Genomic DNA, 22,881 nt, shown 5'->3' on the forward strand with positions numbered 1-22,881 from the left:
CATCTAGGAATGCAGGAAATTTAATTCCTTGTTTTTCATATTAGTGATTATTATCTACATTATAGTTGAATTAGATTTAAAAAGGAAGCAGCCACCTCCTTCAAAAAACCATACATGTACACCTCCTCCCAGTTCTGGATTTTACATCTGTGGTTTCAATTGCACCATCACTTTCCTTTTAATTGATGCTTGGTAGTTGCCATTGCTCTTGTCTAATCAGTATTTGCCATTTGCTTTCTTCCTGATCTTCACTAATATTCACTGTGCCAGACCCATTTCTCTGCTGCCTTTTAGTCATTTAATGTAAGAGAGGTCAATGCAATGCAGTGTTAAATAACTAAAGAGCTGCAAGACAGGTTATCATTACTGCAGCATGGCCTGAGTGTAGTCAGTTCAACCACTCTCATGTAGTTCAGCACAAAGCAATCACCAAGAAGGAAAACACAGATTTGAGATCTGTAACTTTGTGGCACAGCACAAACTTACAGATTCAGGCCTCCCTCCTGGACTGCATCACCTTTATTTTTAAAGACTTACAGAGTTCTGAGACCGAGCTACATGCTGATTATCAGAAAAAGGGTAAGAAAAGTAGTAAAAATACAGAATTTCCAGTTACCTTGTAGTTAAAGGGTTACAGGGTTACATCCTCACTGCTTCCTTCTGGGTGTTATAGCACTTTACCAGTTCTCTTTTGTTGTTGAGCTCTTTTCACCAGGAATGACTAAGGAAGGAGGTCTACAAGGGCTTTTTTGACAGTGCTGATTTACACGAGTAGAGATACATCCCTTTCAGCTTCTCTGGCCAACTGGCTAACAAGTCACCAACTCTCTTCAGTAGTTTCGGCAGCAATGAATTAGGGAATCTTAATTAACTAAGGGTGAAAATGAGGGTTTTGATGAGGTTTTTTTCCAGCACTTGTTCTTATGATAGGCATCCCAATCCATGTGAAAGCTTTTCTTGGCTTGGTGAATACAATTTCCGTCTTGAGAGATCCTTCATGATTCCACTCATTTCAGGCATGCACACAGGAAGAGTTAGGATCCATTTGTGGTGCTGTCATTTGTGACCAAGTCAGAGTGTCAACACCACAGACATGTCAAATTAAAATCCATTTCCCCTCTCTTAGCTTGTTACAAGCTGCAAAACAGTGGATGAAACTTTCCAGTTAATTGGCAAACTCTGCATGGAACTGTATTGTAACCTTGCAGAGCTCTCAGGAATGATATTTTTGATGTTTTTAAATTCTTAGAATATCTTTGCACTGGAGCATTAGGGCTGTAGTTGAACTGCTCTAAAAAATGGTCACATCAACTGATCCAGTGGCTGCTTGTGGTTTGTCTGAAGTCTTTAATCAGTCATCCTGAAACTACAGGGATAGTGACTTCTTGTCCTGACTGTCTTGAGGTTGGGAGGGATTTTAATTAGAATCCAGGCTATGAGATGTTGGATTTTTGTGATTCTTTTCTAATCTTGCCATTTTGAAATGTCCAGTTTAAAATAACACTGTGATGAGAATAATTATTTTCTTTTATTGTTATTGTTGTTATATGTGTACCCTTAAATTTAGTGGATATTTTGGGCTTAGTTACGGCTGAACATCATTAAAAACAAGACAAACCTCTCAAAAAAACCCAAAGAACCAAGCAACCTCGCAGTTTTCTCCTGAGAAACCATTGGTTCATATAAAAGTAAAGTAATACTTTGAGGTGAAGCACATAAGCCACCTCTCTGTGGTGTATTAGGACTTGGCAGTTCCACAAATTCTCACTTGAAATCTCATTTTGACTGTCTATTATAATAACATTAAAAGCCTTCAATTTGCTTTTCAGAAAGCTGAATGCAGTACCAGTGCTAGCTGAACTCAGCAAAGAATTTAATACTCCCAAAAATTGGGCAAAAGAAGGAAGATTAATTTGAGATATCCCCAGTACAAAGCCAGTATCAGTTGGCCACAGTTTTTTTAAGGTCTGTGTAGAGAAAAAGGCAAGTCTAAGATATAGAAATATTCTATTCTAGATGGGGTTCATCTTACCTTGCAAAAGATACCTTAAACTGATCGCAGGAGCCTCACTGTGGAAATCTCATCTTTTTAACAGCATAACCAGGTAATCCAGAAATACCTTCTGAAGTGCTGGGTTCAGCTGCAAGATACCAAGTAACAGGTGAGACGACTGGGTGTAGAACCTGCTCCAGTGGGTAGGAGTCGTACATCAGCAGGACAGAGTTACAGCCAGAATGAGTATGGTTTCTGAGCAACCTCAATTACGAGTTAATCACCCAGCATTACATGGTCAAATGTGCTCTAAATTAGTCCAACTCCCTCTCCTGTAACACAAGCCCAGTTCATACATGTGGTACATTTACTGTAAGCAGGAGAAATAGTACACAATGCTAAACATTTTGATTTGTCATAATTTTCCTAGAAGAATCAGAAATTGAAGTGACAGTTTTAGTGTCAAATGATGCAGTGCTGCAGCCAGAGGTTACAGATGGCCTGGTTGAAAACTCTCCTGAGGAGGCTGTTGGCAACAGGCAGAATGGAAGAGGAAACCACTTTCAAACAAGCACTTCAGAGATAATACTGAATTAAAACACAGAGCCATGGCAGGGGTTCAGAATGGCTTTTCACAATCTTTTATCAGTTAGTCATTCAAATATTTTGATGTAGAATCATGTACATTCAGTTTTGAAGTACATGTGCTTGTCGATACCTGAGTCTGTCTGCTCCATAAAAATAGATCATCGCAGGAAAAATAAAGGAGCAGTGTCCCAAAGGTGGCACAGTGGTGGAACTGCTGCGTCCATAATGGACGATTAATGAGGGTTTGATCACGTTTTATTAAAAGTTTACCATCAGTACTCTTCTGCTGCTGAGCTGTTTGCATCATTTCACCTTTCACTCACGCAGGTCCATATTTATACAGCTTGGATGGGGAACAGGGAGTGAAAACAGGAGCTTTCAGTTATAGGAGACCTTTGAGTATTGAAAAAATCCCTGTCCACTCCCCTCCCATCAGTCAAAGCCCAAAGGGAGGATAGAGATTTCCTCATGCTCCAGGTGCCATCCTGTGAGGAAGAGGCAAAAGACCTAGAGCTGAAACAACCACACAGGCTGTATCAGCAAATGCCATGTTCATGCATCTCTCTTCTTTCAGTCTCGGTTCGAATTGGACTTGGAAATGACAAATACCAAGTGCAGATGCCACAGTCTCTCCCACATGAATCTCAGAAGAACATGCTCCATTCTATTCTTTACTCCTAGTTTAAGTTCAGTTGTACTCCAAAGTTTGAGTGTTATTAGCACATTATTAAATCATTATTAAATCCATAAAAATCTTTGAGAGTCTGGTAGTCTTTCCCCATGTATAAAGTTAATTCCAAAAGCCAACAACTTAAAAAAAAAAAAAAAAAAAAATTTACAACCTTGGATCTGTCAATACCAGCTGCTTAAATGAAACAAGTCTTTTAAGTATAAAGTAATAGATGGGTACAATTTAATGGCAAACTACTCATGTCTGTTTACGAGTAATTTTGATATTGAAAGTAATCTAAAGCTTTACTCTATCTTAAGTATTTCTGCACTTGTCCTGTTTTTTTAAGCATTCCCATACTTCATTTTCTTACAAATCATTCTCTTTGCTTTTTCTAGCTGTATTAAATTGTATGTCTAATCAGTGTTAAAACGGGAAACCTTTATTAATCCTGGCTGCCTTTCTCTGAGTGCTCAAGACAGCCTAAAGCAGAGGAAAATGAAAGTCAGCTTTGGAGCTTATAACTCCAAAAGACCTTAAATTTTTACAAAATTCTTGTTTAATTGTTCTCATTAAATATGAACAATCTCATGAATTGTCAAGAGGGTTGTTAGATATGAATGAAACAAATTAGACATCAAAAAGAAGGAGGAAAAAACTCAGGAAATGCAAGTTTCAAAAATTAGGAAGATTTACATGATCTCAAGTGTGCAGTAAAGATACATAATTGAAGTTCTCCACAAAACCAATAAACAATGACAAGAAAAGAGAAACCCCCCACAGCATACAAGTTCTGGCTGTTAAGCTTTAGTCCTTCAATTCTTTAAAGGTTTGTTGCAGTAAAACTCAATTGGTGTGGCATTTTGTGTGCTGGCCATCCCCTGATTATTCGTTGCAGTAAGATGTGAAATTGCCTGCACCAGCACTTAGGAGTTTTTTGGGAACATCTAGAAAGAGAGCTGGCATCTCCTTAAAGACTTTTTTCATTTAATAAGGCTTTTTTTCTCATCTAATTCTAACAAAGTCTCTGTGTTTTCTTTCCTTTGAGCTGATCAGGAAATTCTACATATCCACCCTGTTTACCAGAGCACTGCTAACAGTGAGGCATTGACATTTGCAAAACGGGGCAAGGAGCTGGATTACTTTTTAAGGTGCAATGACAAACTGTAAGAAAATGCTCTGCTTTTACTTGCAAGATGATTTTGGGTTCTGTGGGTTGGAGCATTGAGTGTTTACTCATACAGCTGTGATGTCGAAGAGCAGGGCTACATCAAACAGAGGAGGAGCCCCAAGCTGTTTTCCACACCAGGTCAGTGTCTGAATAAAGACCAACTGAAGCCTCCTCCTCTGAGGAAACTTCCTGGGTTGTTTCTTCTCTCAGGGTTCAAGACCTACAACCACATGAAGCCATTGGATTTTTAGGTGGCCACCCCTGCTGAGTTCAGAAGGATGTTGAGACTCCTACTAAACATAAACTCCTGCTAAAACATATCCACAATTAAAATTTTTTTTACCTTGCATTCCAGACAGGAATTTTAAAGAGGTGCTGGTATTACTGATTAAAAAAATACATTTTCAGCAGCCTGTAACAGTCTTTGTTGTTCAACAAACTGTTTCAGTCTGTGCCCCCTTTCCCTTCAAACTGTTTTGCCTCACAGCTTTTCCTGAATGTGACCATTAGGTAAAATAAAATCGTCTTCAATCCTGGAGTACATCTAAGCCTCAGCAATACCTACCCTGGAACATCTTCTGTGAACAATGGGGTTTTTAATTGAATTAGTGAGAAGTAAATAAAAAAAAATTAACCTAGATATGAAACTTGCTCGAACTTATTTTTTTATTGATACTTCTATCACCTGGTGAGTCAGGGATCACTCACTTCCCATGTCTGAGTGTAAGACAGTTTATGTTTGCTCTTTGCCTTGTAATAGTAAATCTGCCACCTCCAAAGTTCTTACTCAAAACCTTCACTTTGATCTTGGAGTTAAACTATCAATTGCACAGGTATTTAATCTGTTTTCCATTACAGTGATATTTTTCTTTGTCCCAATTCTGATTTTTAATGGCTATTTAGGCAAAGTAAACTTCATATTTAACTAAGTTTTCTAGACAATGATTATCAGATAAAAAGAGATTAACTCCCTGTTCCTGATGTAAACATTGTTGAATTGTGTTACAGAACAGGGACTCCTGTTCCTCAACTGATGGAAGGGGTTGTATTTCTTTAAAAGGCTGAAATAAAATGCAAATACAAGGGTAAGAAAACTTTTTCTATAGTAAATCATTTATTAACCATAGCGTAATAACATTCTCCAGAGAGTGAGTATGCCTTCTTCGGCCAAATGAGATGCTTTTCCTTCACCTTCCAGGTCCTATTACAATCCATTGTCCATGTCATGAAGAGAAAAATGAGAATGTGTATTTTAAATAGATATTTTCCCAGTGACTGACAGGTATTTGTTATCTTACAGATCCATTTACTGAGGAGCTGATGATGAAGTTGCAGATTGTGATGCTGTTGTTGAAGTAAGGTTTCTCTTTCAAATGTGCTAGTTACAGGCACATGTAAATAGGATTTAAAAGGCATGCAATGACTGGGAACAATGGGAAATGCCAAGAGAGTGGAGCAAGGCTTCTCCTGTGCCTATAACACAACTCATGTTCTCAGCAAAGCCCGTTCAGCTGGAGCGAGTCTCGTTCCTTTGTTGGATGTGCTTCCCCTTCCATGGGTTTTGGCCAAAGGAGAGCTCTTCCGGTTCTGTCGGCTGGGGCTGCAGTGACATCTAGTAACTGCCTGGCTAATTACAGCCAAGACTTTCACAGCTCTGTCCCATTAGCTCCAGCAGTGAGGAATTCCTACAGCAGGACTTGCTTTTTCCACTTCCAGATATTGCCTCCCATCAGAGCACGGGGAAGAATGTTCTCGAACACCAAGAGGCAAAAAGTGACTTGCTCAAGCTCACACGCTCCTTAGAATATAAAATCATGCTTTGAATCAAATTTTAATTAATTAATAAACATGTCTCTTCTAAATAGACCTTCCTGCTTTTTTTTAAACACCGTCCCCCATCTAGCTACTCTGCCAAAAGAACTACATCTAGTACTTACTGAATGGACTAAATTTACTTCTTATTTAATATTGAAGAGTTAACAATGCTATAGATTTGACAAACCCATCAAAAAGAAAACTGCTTTTTCATCTGGATTGTAAATAATAACTAATCTAAGCAAGCAGGACTCGGCAGGTTTTGCATGATTTGCTACCAGTGACTTGTAAAGGTTTTCCACATCTTAAAACTTACCAACAGTACTGTAAGGATTACAAAATTCTCATTTTAAGCAAAAAGACACTGAGGCACTGGAGTTCTCAGAAGTTTATGTGTAATGAGAAAACCATATTTACACCTTGTACTTTCTCACAGTAATTCAAACTGTATAAATGAAGGCTACATCAATAATTAAACAGTCTTTAAATGCTGAGGAAGCTGCTGTACCCTCAGATGGGCAGCAGAACCAAGTTCAGAAGGGGTTGTGCAGGTACCTTGGAGAGCAGAACAGCAGGATAACAGTGCAGATAATTGTCAATCAAAATAATTATTCGGTGATTTTTCTCTATCTCCAAGCTTAAGAGAAAGCAATGGCTTTTCATCTTGTTAACTCCACTAGTTTGTTTTTTTTTCTTGTTGATGAAGAAAGGAATTCTGAACCACCCTTTGTTCTTCATTTACAGGTCCTGAGAAAAACAATTATAACTCTCATGACCTTGGAATTCCCCCAAGAAGCCTTTGTATCAAGTACCCTTTTCACTGTTTTTTACTACTTCTACTTTTCTCCTACTTTAACTAAAGCCAAACCAAGTGTGTTTATGTCACACAGTCCTTTTTGAACTTCTACTGTTGTCTTTTAAAGTCCACTGATAGCTAATTACTTTCAAAGAGCATAGGTCAAAGTAACTAGTAGTGAAGTCAACGTGGCATTTCTGTTGATTATGTCCCAAAACTGCCTCACCTAATTGGAAACAGTTGGCTAGTAAGTTGAGTTTTTAACTAACCTCCTTTAACCTTTAAAATCACAAGTTGTGGAGAGGCCTGTGGTCCCCTGATGTGCGTCTGGAGTCACATTTAACACTGACATTCTTTGCTTCTGAGGTTTTTTCTGATTAGAGTTTGAGCTTATAAAGTGACGTGATCCTGTCCACAGCTTCCAGCCAAGGGGACCAGAGCACACGTTTACATCTGTGAACAGCACATAGAATGCTTTCCCTCAGCTGGAGTGGGATGAACTTTCAGGGAAGTTCTTGTATTTAACATTCTCTAACAACTACCATGGCCTCAACAAAGTGGGGATTTTCCTTTGTTTTAAAAGGGAGAATGTAGGCAGAAGGAAAACAGTGCTCAGGTCTTGACTTGAATGCTGACACACAGAGATGAACCCATGGAAAGCAACTAGAAAATATTGCTGTTGTTTGGAAGTAAAGCTAGGAAAGAGCCTGAAGGCTTCACTGCACTGTACAGTAAGAAACCTGGAACATTTGCATCTCAGCAAAAGATCAGTACAAATTTGCTGTATAAATTCTTTCAAGCTTCTTTTTAAGGCTCAGATTTGTACATGAACTTTTTGAATTCTTGCCTGATTTACACGTTTCCTAACTTCTCAATTACATGAACTTGAAACATATTGCTTAATACATTATAATTCTTTTTATTCTGTGACAAGACAGTATAATTTCGTGAATTTTAAGGGACTTAATATTCCCTATGCTGCTGGTTAACACCATACTGGTTATTGTCCATCACTGGAAACCTGATCCATATGTGGCACTGTGCTCACTGGTGTTCACATTGGGCCTCACAAACTTACTGCATGAATTAGAAGGTAACTATTAAGCATGAACTCTACATGATAATTTGACTGATAACCATGTCAGATGAGGAGCACCCAGCATATTTGATTATTCCTGAACAAAATTACTTACTGAGCAGACACCGCATTCACAGAACATTGGATTTTTCCTTCATCCCACACAGATTAATACCTTCTGGGTCAGGCTTATGCCTGGCTTCTGGGAATGAGGAAACAAAGATTTTGTGGTGACTCGTTTTGCACAAACTGTTTGTTTTCAGAGTAGCGGTTTTTACCATGGGGCGAAATGAAAACAGCTGCCAAGTGCAATTTGGTTCAGAGAGGCAGTGGCCACTGGTCGCAGCCCAGACACGTCCGTGGCTCTGCGAAGCCCTGACCTCTGTTGTGCTGCAGTCCCTCAGCACATTTGTGTTCTGAACATTTAACACTGAATTGTCACCTTCACAAACACCACTGTGTTGGATCTGAGTGGCAAAGAGCAGCTCAGGCCAGCAGGCTCCTCACTCTCTCTACACCCTGCTAGCTACAGCTTGTAGACAAAGCCGCCACATGCCTTTAGTAGAGCTGAGCGTGGCACGCTGGATTCTGCACTGTGCTTTAGGGCTCCCAAATATATTAGAGTGCTTCCCACACACTGTGGATATTGGGGCTATCTCCGTGCATGGCTACAGGTATTCAATGCAGATGATGACTAAGTCCTAAGCAGCTTAGGTCTGTTTTTACCTATCAAATTGAGGGAATTAGCCTCTGAGGGCAGGATTCTGTTCACCTGCCATGAGGTGCGATGTAGACACTGCAGCTCATCAAGCTGCCCCAGTCTCCTGTTTTTATTCAGAACAGGGAACTTTAGGTCACTGTTCAGCTGACCCAGTTTAGATCTGCCAGTGCCCAGTGAATGCATCAGAGCTGACTCAGTGGGAGCCTTGGGCTGCGCCAACAGCCCATGCTGACTCAGGTTTATCAGATGAAGCCCAGCCTGGGGTCTGGATGTGGTGTGCTGCACTTACATGTACTATAAACTGCTTCTGAAAATAAAAGGGACACTTCCCTTCCACACCCTCACACTAGCCCGTGATCCAGGGCTGATCCATGGGCTGACGGGCAGCTCACCTGCCAGGGACTAATTTTAGAATGTCCTAGTTGCCTGCCTTGGAGGTGCTGCCTTCCTTCTGTCTGATACCTTGGTATTCAGCAGGGAAATTAAAGGGGATTAAAATAACGAGGCCATTTTGTATCCTTCTCCAGTTAAACCCATTCTGAACCAGATGTCATGGAATTTTCTAATGAGTCTCTTAAAATGAGTGTGCTCAGTTCAAGTTTAGAAGAGTTGATAAAAGGTAGACATTCTTCATGCCCGTGGAGAAAACGCCTCTGGTTACTACAAACTGCGCTTTTTCCCAAAGGCCACATTTCTTTTGGATTAAAATATAAATAAATAAAGCACATTCTGATCTTCACTGTTTCACATCGGTAGTACAAGCTTTGATAGGCTTCCTTTGAAGAGAAGACACACACCTGAATTCAGGTCAGGTCATCCTGAGAGGGTTTAAGCTCCAGAAGGAAGAGGACTCCAGTCTCCTTTTCCGTGCTGCAGTGCAGTGTCGCTCCACGTTATTTCTGTTGATGTTTGCAATTAAATGGAGCAGCCCTCCCTGAGATCCTCTCACCTCTTGGGTGAAAAACAAAAGAAGAGAAAAAGAATTTCTTCCTTCAAAGCATCCTGAGAGTTTCTGCTCCAGGTGCCTGCCCTGTGCTCTTCACCCAGTCAAAGACAAACCCAAGCGAAACCTCATTGAAATTTAAAAGCCATGTGGATGAGGCAACTGGGGACATGGGTTAGTGGTGGGCTTGACAGTGCTGTGGGAATGGTTGAACTCAATGAGCTTAGAGGACTTTCCCAACCTAAACAATTCCATGATTATGTGATTCTATGATTATGAAATCTCATCTCTCCCCAGCACGGTGGGAGAGCGGGGACAGTGCTGGTTCTGACCCCAGGGAAGGGAGCAGTGGGTGTGGACAGCTCCAGGCTACTGAAGGGATGGGGAAACCCCAAAGAAGAGGGAGGTGAGGAAACAGCACGAGTGACCGAGTGACCGGTGCAAGCAGGGGAAGCCTGATGTGTGGGAAGCGCTGCCAGGCTCACTGCTCTTGTGCAGCAGTGCTGGTCCAGGTCAGCCCTGCAGCTTCCCTGCAGCCTGGCCAGTGTCTGTGGTTGTGTCCAGTGTTCACTGCTCTGATATGAGCCGTGGGATGAAGCAGGCGCAGCTGGATAGCAGCCCCATCTCCCAACTCTTGGTGAGAAATTTCTTGAGGAGGAAATTCTTTCCGAGTGTGGTGAGGCCCTGGCACAGGTTGCCCAGAGAAGCTGTGTCTGCCCCATCCCTGGAAGTGTTCAAGGCCAGGCTGGATGGGGCTTGGAGCACCCTGGGAAAGTGGAAGGTGTCTCTGTCTGTGGCAGGGGGATGGAACTTGATGAGCTTTAAGGTCCCTTCGAACCCAAACCATTCTAGGACTTCATGAAACGGAATGCCCCGAATGCCTGTGCTTGCCTTCTCCCAAAAGGAAGGGGTCTTGGAACCTGTTCATGCCATTGGAAATCTGAAGTGCTTTTCCAAGGACTCTGCTCCACCTGACATCTTCACTGAACTCTGGAGTCATCCACAAATAAATGAATGCTGCCCATTCTCCTTCATCTTCTCCCTCCAGCCAACACTTCTGAACAACCAGTGGAGCAGAGACATCATATCCATGGGACACACAACCAAAAACCACAAGGAATCAATACAACATCCCCCTCACCTGGGCACCTTGGAACTTCCTCTGCTACAGGCACGTAGGTGTAATTTCAGGCAGGTAAGTGTCATTTCATCTTTATATTCATGACTTGTTGGGGACATAGGGAAAGACAAGTTTTGCTTTTCCCAATTAAAAGGAAGGGAAAAAAAATAAAAGGAAGAAAATAAGTGGGAAAGGAAATTTTATTTCCAAGCTTCTAAAAGGATCTTACAAAACACAGAGAGTAATAAAAGCGCAAATATATATATATATATGTATATATATATATATATATAATTGACAGGGTCCTGTTAAGCAATTCTTCACATTATCTAATGGTGATAGAAGATACCACGTAACCATATATGCATTTCCCCATAATCCTGATCACTGCCGACAGCTCACAAAACTCTTCTCAGACAACATTTCTCCTAGACTGTACAGATTTCTTTTCTCAAAAGCAAAGGAGGAGGACAAAAACCAAAGTAATCAAGAAGAAAGAAAAAAAAATTCTCTTAAGCAAGGTCTTCCAGGTTGGGCTGGGTGAGAGCCAAGCTTAACACCTCCTGCATGGCTGTGGGACCTCCTTCCCAGGCTCTCCATGGCACAGAATTTCCTCCAGCACCTATTACTCCCCACCACCCCAGCCATATGCCCCGTGTTACCCTGCTCCCACCCCGCCCAGGGTCTCATCACTTCAAAGGAGCCCCAACCCTGTCCAGCTGCATCCTCAGCGCTGCTCTTCCCTCACACCTGCCCATCAATCCTAACCTCAATCTTTATTTTTTAGGACTTCCTAACACATCTGCCCATCCAGAAGGAGTTAATCCCAGACCTCCATCCCCACCAGCAGCACAGGTTCCAGCTCAGCATGCCTGCTGCTATTTCAAGCACCCCTCTGCAGCAGGAATTCCAGCTGCTGGGGATGGGAAGGGATTCATGCTTGGCTTTTCAGGATCTAGCTCCCACACCAGGAAGGCACAGACCAATGGACAGAACCAACTGCTCCAAATCAGAAAGGACCTCAGGAAATAAAGGCAGGGAAAGCTGAGAGAGAAAAATGGAGCCGGGGCAGGTCCATGTGCTCCAGATTCTTCCTCACCCTGAAATGTCATGGCAGCTTTTGGAGGTTGCCAAAAAGTAAACAGAAACCCAGTGGTACCTGGTTCCCCCATCCCACCCCCCAACAGTTTCTTAAAACACTTAATGTCCAGCTTAAGTGAAATCAACAGATTTTAAAATCCACACAGGTGTTAAAAATGAGTTACAAAAATTTGCTTGTTCCTGTTCTTGCAGCAAAACCAACCCCAACTCGAGCCTCAGAGGCAGAGGGCTAAAGGCAACATGTCTTGTGTCACCCCCCTTCAGAGGTCCAAGGGGCTCTTTGGATCCCATTCCTAGCAGGGAACCTCCGCTGAGGGCCTAACAACTCTCACTCTCTCCAGGCATCCTTCATCCTAGGGATACTGCTGCACACAGCTGATGGAGGATGGCTCAGCCCCAGGCGCCCCCACTCCTTCCTGCACAGCTCAAAAGCCAGGCAGGGGATTACTTACACACTGCCTTCCTCCTTCTCCTCCTCTACACCCTACATGGGAAAACAGGCAACCACACACACCCCAGCCAGCTGTGTGAAAAAATGTATATATTCAGCACGCACTCGGTACAGTATAGCAACAAAAGCTACCATTGTTTCCTTAAAAACCAACAAACCACCAACTTCAGAAACAACCAACAGATTCCAAATCCTCCCCACCCTACAGCACTGATCCTTGGCCTTCTGGCCCCAGCAAGCCACCAGTGACAAGTGACTCCAGCCCCACACCATCCCTGCCTGGCAAGGCACAGAGGGTGGCCCTGGTTCTCTGGGAGCATCTCCTGCCTCGGCACCCAACTCCTCCTGTGGGCTCTGGGCTGCTGAGGGTGGTCCCACCAGAGGAGCTGGGCCAGCAGTTTGCTCCGGTGCTATCCCATGCAGTTATCTGGGGGACACACACACCAAAGAAAATGGGACAAGCTCTGTCTGCCAGAACAGGGAAGTCACCACAGCCTCACTGGGTTTCAACACACCCCTAGGAATGTGCCAGGGAGGAGAGGGGGATTCCGTCGCTGATCCTGGAGGCTCCATGCTTGGACAGTGTCTCTGCTGCTCTCTGCTGGAGGTGGGGGATGAGGCCGAAGAGAGGGAAGGAGCTGCACAGTGGTGGGGCTGGGAGCTGGCAGGGCCTGCGCTGCTGCACACAGAAGGGAGGTAGATCAGCTTTGGAGACCTCTTGCCTGGGAGGATGTCTTCTCGGACACCAGCTCCGTTTCTGGGGGGGAAGAGCCTGCTGCAGGGCCCTGAATGCCTGCGCTTGCCTTCTCCCAAGGCAAAGGTGTCTTGGAGCCTGTTCATGCTGCTGGAAAGATCTCAAACTTGTGCAGCAATTTCCCTCAAAACTTTTTAGCCCTGAAACTGCCTCCACGGCTGCTGCAGGCAAACCCCCGGCAGCTGGGGACAAGCCCAGAGGTGACGGCAGCGACATGCGGGGCAGGAGGGATCCGGCTCCCTCCTCTTGCCCACCTGGTTGGACCCCAACCCTGACCCCAGCCCCTCTCCCTGCCCTGCCACACCGCTCCCACTGCCACCCCTGCCCCACACGCTGTGGGGATAGCGTGTGTGATGCTCTCCGTCCTCCCCCCTCCCCAGGTCCCCATCCCCAGCGTCCCCTCTGCCGTTAGTCTTGCTGCTCGTTCATCTCCATGTCCGACACCAGGATGTTCTTCTCGGCAGATTCACTGGGGTTGGCGGTGGTGCGACTGTAGCGAGCGCTCTCGAAGGCGCCGCGCTCTGCACTCTGTCGGCGCTTGTACAGGAAGACGACGACCCCCAGCACGGCGCACAGCGCCAGCGTCGACAGCACGACCACTGCGATGGCTGTCGTGTTCTCCGGCAGAGCTGCAGGGAGGAAGGGCTGCTGAGAGGCAGACAGATGGCTCCTGTTCCTTCCTCAGCCTGCAGGAGAGGCTGGGGCTGGTGGGGCTCCAGCCAGACCCGGGTTTTTGGGCAGGATCATTTAATCATAGAATGTCTTGAGTTGGAAGGAACCCACAAAGACCACCGAGTCCAACTCCTGGACCCGCACAGGACACCCCGAGAATCCCACCCTGTGCCTGAGAGTGCTGACCAAACACTTCTCGAGCTCTGGCAGTGTTGGGGCCGTGACCACTGTCCTGGGGAGCCTGTTTCTGTGCTCTTTCCCCTGTGGTGGGTCACAACAGGACAGGATGGAATGAGATTAGCTCAGTTGGTTGAGCATGATGCTAATAACACCAAGGTTGTGGATTTGATTCCTGTATGGTCATTCACTTAAGAGTTGGACTCGATCCCTGTGGGTCCCTTCCAACTCAGCGTATTCTTTGACTCTGTGAATCTGCTTTGGTGTTTTGGGCACATCCTGTGCCCTTGGCAGAGCTCCTGGGACTGGGCAGACTCCCTGGGTCTTTCCTATGTGTATGAATATTTAGCAAGCTGCCTGGGATGGATCTTTGGGATCCTACCAGCAAACATGGTGGCCATCCCCCAGACTGACCAAGCAGTGTGGGCACAGGAAGGAGAGTGGCAAGCGGCTCGGAAGACACACACCTCCATGGAAGGATGGCTCCTGCTCCTGAGGAGTTCTAACTCAAGGCCAAAGTCACTTGGGAATGGCATTCCCCACCCACATAACCCACTCCTTTGGTTATTTACACAAGCCGGGCTACGGCACAGGCTCCCAGTCCTGGTTTCCAGTCCCAGTACTGTGCCCAGGCTGATGGTACCACTCACCTGCCCTGGAAAAGCTGCTTTCCTCCACTGCAAAGGTAACACAGACAGGTGAGTGCACGGCCACAACACCCTCCCATCTTCCCACCACCAGCACCACTGGACCCATACACCGCACTGCTCCCAGTGCTGCACCACGTGGGCAATGGGCGATGCACAGCTAGGACGGTCCTCTGGCTCTGCTCCACCACTGCCCCACCAGCCTCATCCTGCCCCAAGGAGCTGACCCAGCCACTGAGACATGCACAGCCCATCATGGAGCCCAATGGGGACCTGCAGACCCCAACACTAACCCATACCATCCCCTGCACTGGAATTACCCGAAACATATGGTTGGTGCTGCCACTGTGACAGCTCTGCTGTGCAGCACCCTGCCCAGACCCCCAGCTCACCCTACATCAGCCCAGGAGCCTCGGGGAGCAGAGGGAGCCCTACCTCGGGGGATCTTGCAAATGACCCCCATGGTTACGTTTGTGCAGGAGCCTAGGCGCCACACGCCGTTGCTGCTCTGGATCCAGTAGCAGCTGTTCTGGCTAAGCATGCTGGGCCCCGTGTCGTGCTGGCCCCAGTTGGAGTAGTTCACGACAGTGTTGTCATGCCAAACCAAGGTGCCACCTGGGAAATGGGAAAATTAGGCTTGAGGAGGCTGAAGGAGACACTCCACCTTTGTCCCAGTTCAGAAAGTATGAGGAGGTGTGACGGGGCTCTGGGCAACCTGGTCTAGTGGAAGGTGGCCCTGCCCATGGCAGGGGGTGGGACTGGATGGCTTTAAGATCTTTTCCAACCCAAATGATCCCGTCATTCTGTGATTCTATGGTGGGGAGGTGTGATGGGGAGGACCAGGGGCTACAGCACACCTTCCTGAATCAGAATGCTCCAGTGTCTTGGAGAAGGCTTTGGGTTTCGTACCCCACCAAGCCAGAGGAGGACACAAATGGCATGTCCAGCATGGCCTGAGACACCAGTGAGCCTGGTCACACTATGGCATGAGCCCCCCTCACTGGTGCCACCACCAAGGGTTTCCTCTGCTCACTGCAGACTTGGTGGGAATTCATGGAGGTGCCTGGGGATGTATCTCAAACCTCATTCCTTCCTTTGTACCTTTGGGGTTGAAGGTCATGCCCAGCCAGGCCCCCTTGGAAAGGCCCTCGTATGCCTGGAGATGCTCCCACACAAAGACATTCTCCATTTCATCCTGGATGGACAACACTGTGCCGCCAACTGCAGAGGGAAGACTGTCATGGAGGAGCCCAGAACTGAGAGGACTGAGCTAGGGAGCAGCAGTGCCCAAGAGGACAAAGTTGAGGACCTACCTGTGAACCACATGATGATTGGGGAACCCTAACATGGAACAGCAAGGAGATGATGGCTGACCAAGGCTGGACACAGACACAGGGACAAAGGGGTCTGCGGCACCCACAAACATCCTGGGGATCCCACTCTCTTCCATTTCCAAGGATGCATCTCCCTCCTTTACCACCCCAGGCCCCTCATACCTTTCTGGCACCTCCTCATGGCGTCCTTCTGCCTGAGGGTGATCTCCATGTGGAAGGTGTAGCAGTGGTCCCGGAAGGGAATCCAGGAGGAGTCCTCCAGCGATTTGGGACAGCTGCCACTGTAGCTCCACTTGTGCATGCGGGGGTGACCTGAGGAGCACATGGTATATTAAAGGTGTGGTGGGGCACAGCATGTCGGGGTCCCACAGCACACTGGGGCACCCAGACCCACAAGGACATGCTCCAGAAGGTCCCTAGTGGGATGCCCCATCTCCAACCCTTGGTCACACCCCACCTGGACCACCGCAGGCCCCCTGACCAGCACCTGTTTGGAGCTGGCAGATGCCCCCCTGAAGCTTGGTGTCACAGCCAGCTGTGCGCCAGCTCCCGTCCGTGTCCATGTAGGAGCAGCCAGTGGTCTGCTGGGGCTCCCCGTCCTGCCAGTTGGTGTAAATGAGGCTCTCCTCCGTCAGCCACGAGTAGCTCCGGCCTCCCTGGAAGACCACATGGAGGAGATTCTTGGGGACTGCTGCGATCCCCCTGGGGACCTGTGCCCCAGGTGCCTGCCCCCTTCCCTCACCTCATCGTTGGCCAACCCAATCCAGAGTGGAGCCCGCAGGCTGCTGATAGCCTGCGTGAGGAAGGCCTGGCTGTAGGGGTTGGGGATGGTGGCCAGGGTGGCATTGAGGGTCTCGCAGAGCAGCAGTGCCTCGTGCCACCTGAGGGGTTTCTGCAGGATGCGGTAAGTGCTGTTGTGGTAAAAGAGGGTGCCGGTAGGAGAAGGGGGGAATGGTGTCTGCGCAGGGCTCAGGGACGGGTCTGGAGGAGCAAAGAGACACAGTCAGAGGGCACAGAGAACACTCCTGCATCTACTCCTGCAGGTGGGTCACCCCCTTGTCCATCCCTACCCAGGCCAGGCTGTCCCTGGCAGTGTTGTGCTGATTGCACCTGCGGACATCCTGGTGCAACTGGGAAAGGAAGAGGGACATCCTTAGGGATGACAAGCACTGACACCCTACAACCATCCCCACCTGGGAGCTGTCCACCAGGATGCATGTCCCTGCAGGACACACTGAGCCAGGCCGGTGTGCACAGGTTTGGGGCTGTCCCATAAATGGCTGAGACCAGGGACCCACCCACCCAAGTTAAGCCTATCTCCCCAGCTCTCCATAAGCTAAACCCATCGCCCCAAGCTCCCCAGTCCCACCACAGCATGGGGCACCAGGGTGGCAGTGGCTGATCCCCAGCCAGAAGAGGGCTGTCCCCTCGTCCTCCTCCTACCTATGCTCCGCTGGCAGACATAGCCATGCTTCTCTTCCAGGCAGCTCCGGTCATCCCAGCGTCCCGTGAAGACGGGGGGTGAGCCGTGCCACACCACGACACAGTTGGTCTGCACAGCCAAGCCACAATCAGCACAGTCAGCACTGCCCTTAGCACTGTCATCTTACACCACAGAGATCCCCATGCGAGGAACCCCCACCCTACAGCGCTTCATCCTGCACTGCCCTTGGAGAACCACCCCAGTCCACTAAATCCTTCCTTTCCCAAGGCTGGGCCTGGGGCTGAGACCTTCCCGGGGGATGGGGGTGCTACAGGGAATCTCCCTTACCGGCTTGTCACGGGGGCTGGAGGAGCTGCAGCCCGAGGGCTCTCCAGGTGCCCAGCTCACGTGCCGCAGCGGCTCCCCCTCCACCCACTGGAACTCCCTCTGAGCATCGTGCAGGCCAATCCAGAGGTCAAAGGAGATGTTGGGCAGCATGGATGTGATGAAGGCTGCAAGCAACAGGTGAGGCATGGAGGACCACCCCTGGCAGGTAGAACCTGGGTGGGGTGGTTGGGCAGAGGAGACCTACCCTGCTCCAGGGGGCTGGCAATGGTGGCCAGGACGGCGCCCTGACTCTCGCACACCTGCTTCGCCTCTGGCCACTTCACTATTTCGCCTTTGTTGTGGCCATTGAAGCTAAAACACTGCACAGCCAGGGGCACAGGATGGTCCAGGAGGTGCAGCTGCCCCCAACCCTGAGCCTTGCACCCTCCCCACCCAGGCACCCTCTGCAGCCCCATTCTGCCCAATGGTCCTTTTTGCCTTCACACCCTCATGCCTGCCACCCCCCAACCCCTCTGGTCCTCCCACATCTCTCCTGGCAAACCTATGGACACACCTCACCTTCCCCACCCCACGGCACATCTCTCCCAGCATCCCTGTAAATGCATCCCCCAGCACTCCCCACAAAACACGTGCAGGCATCCCTCTCCATCCTGCCCCTTTGCAGCCACCCCCTCAGGGCCTCCATAGGGCTGGTGGAACACCAGGAAGTAGCCATCATCCTGCTGTCCCCTCTCCCTCCAGCGGTACCTTGCTGAGGAAGGGCAGCCAGCCTTGGGGACAGCCCCCACTCGTGGCAGCAGGTACTGGAGGGAGGGAAGGCTTCACAGCAGTCCCGTTGCTCCGCTTGCAGATGTAAGGCAGCGCCGTCATGCACTTCTGGTCCCCCCAGTCCTCTACGGGGAGGGACAGGCTGGGCATGATGCCCCTCTGCACTGGTACCAGCGCCCCAGCCCCTCAGAGCCTCATGTGGAGTCCTGCCCTGCCCTGCCCTCACCTCGGCTGGCTGTCATGTACACACACTTCCTGTCCTTGCTGATGGGCCGAGGCTTGCCCGGTGCCCAAAAGACAAAATTGAGGAGGGACCCATCAGACCACCTGGAACAGCATCAGGAGGAGTACGAGGCTGAGCAGTGACTTGGTGAATGGGACCACTTGAATGCCCTAACTGGGAGCGTGTCCCACCATCACCCTCTTGGGTGAGAAACCTCCAGCCCAGCAGCCCAGGATGAGACCCCCAAGATGCAGTTGCTGAGCCACAGGCACTCTGAGAGGTGGGGATGGTGGTGTAAGGACATGCAGGGACATAGTGGTGTGGGGATGTGATGGGGATGGTAGTGTGGGGACATCCAGGGACAAGGTGGCTGGCTGTGACTTACTTGAACCTCCCGTCATTCTCGTAGGTGTGCAGCCCAATCCACCAGTGCTGCTCCTGGCCCCTGGAGAACTGCACGCCCAGAGAGGACATATCAGTACCCTTCAGGGACTGGGGGGTCTTTGGGGGCAACTGAGGCTGCCATGGGGAACAGACACCCTTCCCCAACTTGCAAAAGCAAGGTAAAAAGCATCACTTTGCTGAGCCCCAAACCCACCCCCAGGCATCAGGACCAGCCACCATACAAGCCCATCATGACCCCAAGCCAAGCCCAGCACCCCCAAATATTGTCCCTTCAGAAAAGGGTGAAAGAAGACAAGGAAGAGCAGCCCATAGGGCAGCAGAGCCCACTGGTGCCCTGGGAAGTTTCTGTCCCCTTGGTACCTTCTTCAGGTTCTGGCCCAGGAAGCGCAGCTCAGCCTCGCTGTGCACTGACGTCAGCTCGGCCTGGAACCAGCTGCAGATGCGCTGTGCCTGCAGCCACGTTGAGTGGTGCTCGAAGAACTTGTACTCAGCCTCCTGGTACTTCACCCACTCTTTGCTGCCTGTAGGCAGGGACTGGTGTCACGCTGAGGCTGTGACACGCCTGCCATAGTCACCCTGACCCTTGGTCCCTGCCTGTTGGGCTGCTTTGCTTTTGTCCCTCTCCTGCAGTGGAGCGGCAGCAGGATGCCTGGGTTCCCCTCCCTTCCACAACCCTGCCCAGGATCCATCCTCTGGATTAATTGTGGCAGATATCCATTTAGGACATCAGGCAGTCTATGCACAACCTGACGTTGTGTCAGGAGAGGTTAAGGTTGGATATCAGGAAAAACGTTCTTCCCCCAGAGGGTGATCAGGCTCCCCAGGGCAGTAACTACAGTTCCAAGGCTGCCAGAGCTCAAGGAGCAGTTGGACAACACTCTCAAGTGCAGGGTGGGATTTTTGGGGTGCAGGGCCAGGAGCTGGACTCAATGGTCCTTGTGGGTCCTGTCCAACTCAGAATATTCTGTGACTGTGACAAAAGGCTGTGGCCAATGCACCTTGGGTTGCGATCTCCGGCTCCTTCACATCAGCACCTGGAGAAAGGGCAAGGAGAAGCTGTCAGAGGGGTGCAGGCTGGGATGCTCCCATGGATGCTTCTCCGCAAACCATCCGTGGGCTACAACGGCAGGATGCCTCTCCTGAATTCCCCCAGAAGGGACAGCACCTCTCCCAGTCCCTGAATTGGGAATCACCCTCCCTCCTCCCAGGGATTCCACCACCCCACAGCCCATGCTCCTCCAGGTCAGTCACAGCTGATGGGTTTGGGGACCCCTTTCCCAGTACCTTTGGGCAGTTTGCAGATCCAGTCCAGCTGGGCTTCGCACTGCATTGGCATCCACTGCAGGGAGGCCAGATCCAGCACCGCACAGCTCCGGATGTCATCGTCATCATAGTTACTGCGGTCAAAGTTGTGGTAGAAAAACTGGGGGTTGAGAGAGATGGGCAGTGTTGGGCATTTCCACCAGCACCAGATTTGTCCCTCCCACAACCCAAATACCCCCTGGACTCACCCCCAGCCCATCGCTCCATCTCCAGCTCCGGTCCCCAGCGGGGTCCCGCCGGTTCAGGCCGATCCAGAACCAGTGCTGCTCATGGAGCTCTGGCTCCGACTCCCTGTGGAGAGCCAGGGGGACAGGTGAGTACACAACCCCCTTCAAACCAGAGGGGTTCATATTTATATACAAATATATATACAGGGCTTTTTCTGTTTGTTTTCAAAGCCTGCCATCCCCACACACCGGACAGCAGGAACTGGGATAACAGGCATGCCGTCTCAGGGCTGGAGCTGCTTTAAATCCAAGCTCCATCCTCAAATTACACTGAACTTCCTGCACATCTCCCACATCAGCCACACCAACTGATGCACCTTCTGTACACCAGTCTGTGCTCAGAGAGATCCATCAATCCATCCATCCATCCATCCATCCATCCATCCATCCATCCATTCACATGTGCCAGAGCACCAAGAGGGCTGTGTGCTCATGGCAAGCACACTCTGGCAGTGGGACACACACTGGTGCCACCAGCCTCTCACCCAAAAATCTTGTTGAGGGTGTTGGCGACAAAGTGCTCCTCCTCGTAGCTGCCTAGGCTGAGCAGCTGGGCCCCCAGCTCCCGGCAGAATTCCTGTGCAGCGATCCACATCTTCTTCTCTTGCAGCTTTTCAAAGCTGAACACCTGGGAAAGGAAGAACCCACAGCATGGGGGAGCTCAGCAGCAGAACAGGAGCAGAGCACTGTTCCCACCCACAGATAGCCACATTCCAGGGCATAGTGCTGCCATCCAGCCCCAGCCAGGCTTGTGGGGTGCCTCTTGCAAGCATCAAAACGTGCCCCTTCACCCCGCTGCACTGGGGAGGCACATGCATCCCCACACCGACCTGTCCAACCCCCCTTCACCTTGTAGCAGTGACGGAGTTTGGGGTCGGAGCTCCATCCTGGGGGGCAGGTGGCAGTGAGGCTGGGTGTGGGGAAAGGACCGGGCAGTTCAGGATTGACTGGGGTGCCCAGGTTCTGGCGACAGATGTACTTGGCCTTGAAGGTGCTGCAGTTCTTCACCTCCCACAGCCCCATGGAGCTGCCGGTGGCCAGGGCCACGCAGCCACCCTTGTTGTAACCTGGAGCGCTCACGAGAGCAGGGAAGATGCCAGCCTTAGGGTTGGACCGTGCTGGGGGGCAGTGCCAGTCCCGCCTTGCATGAAGGGGGAGTCCCCATCCCACCCCCATCCCTTACCGGGCTGGTTGCGGTTCCAGTGAGTGTACATCACCTCATCACCGCTCAGCCAGCGGAATGCGCCCGTCTCATTGATGTCCTGCAGAGCTGTCCAAAAATACTCCCCATCCCAGCCATAGATGAGACTGCTCACATATGCCTGCTCAAACCTGGAGGGACAGTGAGCGTGGGCAATGCAGCAAGCCGAGACACCGAGCCACCCATGATGCTCCAGCCCTTGGAGGTCACTCGCCACCTTGCAGGACTTGTTTTGGGGTAAACCCACCAACACTGGCGTGGCACTGACCTGTTGGTGATGGTGACCAGTGTGGAGCTGTAGTCAGAGCACGTCTTGCGGGCGTCACTGTAGGGGACACGGTCCTCGCCCAGCCAGAAGCAGGAGGGGCTGTGCCACTTCCAGCCCTGCAGATGGGTGACAGGGAACATCCACCACTGCCCACCTGGACCTCCCCAGAAGGATGGGAGCAATCCCAGGGCACGAGAGCAACATCCCAAGTTCCCCACCACCGCCTCTGCCTTCTCCTGGGAGGTCTCTTGCCCCCAGCTGCCCCAGCTTGACCCCACTCAGCTTTGATTTCTAACAATCCCCTGGTCCCAGAGGACATGGCTTCAGGGAAAACAAACACACAGGCAGCTTCAAAGCTGGGGAAACAGCTCTCCCTGCCAGCGTCTGGCCCTGGCTGGGATGCGGGGAGGGGAACACAATCCTCCTCTTTACGCTGCAGGGCTGAGTCCAAAGTGAGTACCACTGCAGCCAGCTTTAATCCCCTGCCTTGTTGACATTGGAGTCTCTCAGGAGTTGGAAACACAATAGTGCCTGTTTTCCGCCAGAGCAGGGAGCAGGGTGGCCCTAGGGCTGGCAGTGGTGGTGGCAGAGTGGGGAGGAACATGGGGCCTCATCCGCGAGAGGGACACACACCCTTCACAAGGGTGAAGTGGCTCAGCCAAGG

The 22,881-nt window shown here is 49.6% G+C and overlaps 1 protein-coding gene across 3 annotated transcripts in view; it reads right to left on the reverse strand.

Moving 5' to 3' along the window:
- Positions 1-11,077: 11,077 nt before the first annotated feature.
- Positions 11,078-22,881, reverse strand: part of MRC2 (mannose receptor C type 2) — a 28,730-nt gene continuing 16,926 nt past the window's right edge. For 2 of the 3 annotated variants that reach the window (XM_042021099.1, XM_042021100.1), the window contains exons 10-30: positions 22,218-22,333; positions 21,932-22,080; positions 21,598-21,815; positions 21,234-21,376; positions 20,710-20,812; positions 20,483-20,621; positions 20,197-20,232; positions 19,559-19,719; positions 19,179-19,246; positions 18,797-18,897; positions 18,550-18,695; positions 18,047-18,161; positions 17,803-17,966; positions 17,475-17,583; positions 16,774-17,012; positions 16,519-16,687; positions 16,194-16,343; positions 15,799-15,918; positions 15,133-15,312; positions 14,701-14,727; positions 11,078-13,830 (exon numbers count right to left, since the gene is read on the reverse strand). In XM_042021099.1, the coding sequence (XP_041877033.1) occupies positions 13,610-13,830; positions 14,701-14,727; positions 15,133-15,312; positions 15,799-15,918; positions 16,194-16,343; positions 16,519-16,687; positions 16,774-17,012; positions 17,475-17,583; positions 17,803-17,966; positions 18,047-18,161; positions 18,550-18,695; positions 18,797-18,897; positions 19,179-19,246; positions 19,559-19,719; positions 20,197-20,232; positions 20,483-20,621; positions 20,710-20,812; positions 21,234-21,376; positions 21,598-21,815; positions 21,932-22,080; positions 22,218-22,333 (2,874 nt within the window). In that variant the 3' untranslated portion in view covers positions 11,078-13,609. The other variant, XM_042021101.1, reaches the window with a different exon arrangement.

Source organism: Corvus kubaryi, unplaced genomic scaffold, assembly GCF_017639235.1.
Source record: "Corvus kubaryi isolate FWS band 111438036 unplaced genomic scaffold, C.kubaryi_AGA036_p1.0 37120, whole genome shotgun sequence".
NCBI classification, from domain to species: domain Eukaryota; kingdom Metazoa; phylum Chordata; class Aves; order Passeriformes; family Corvidae; genus Corvus; species Corvus kubaryi.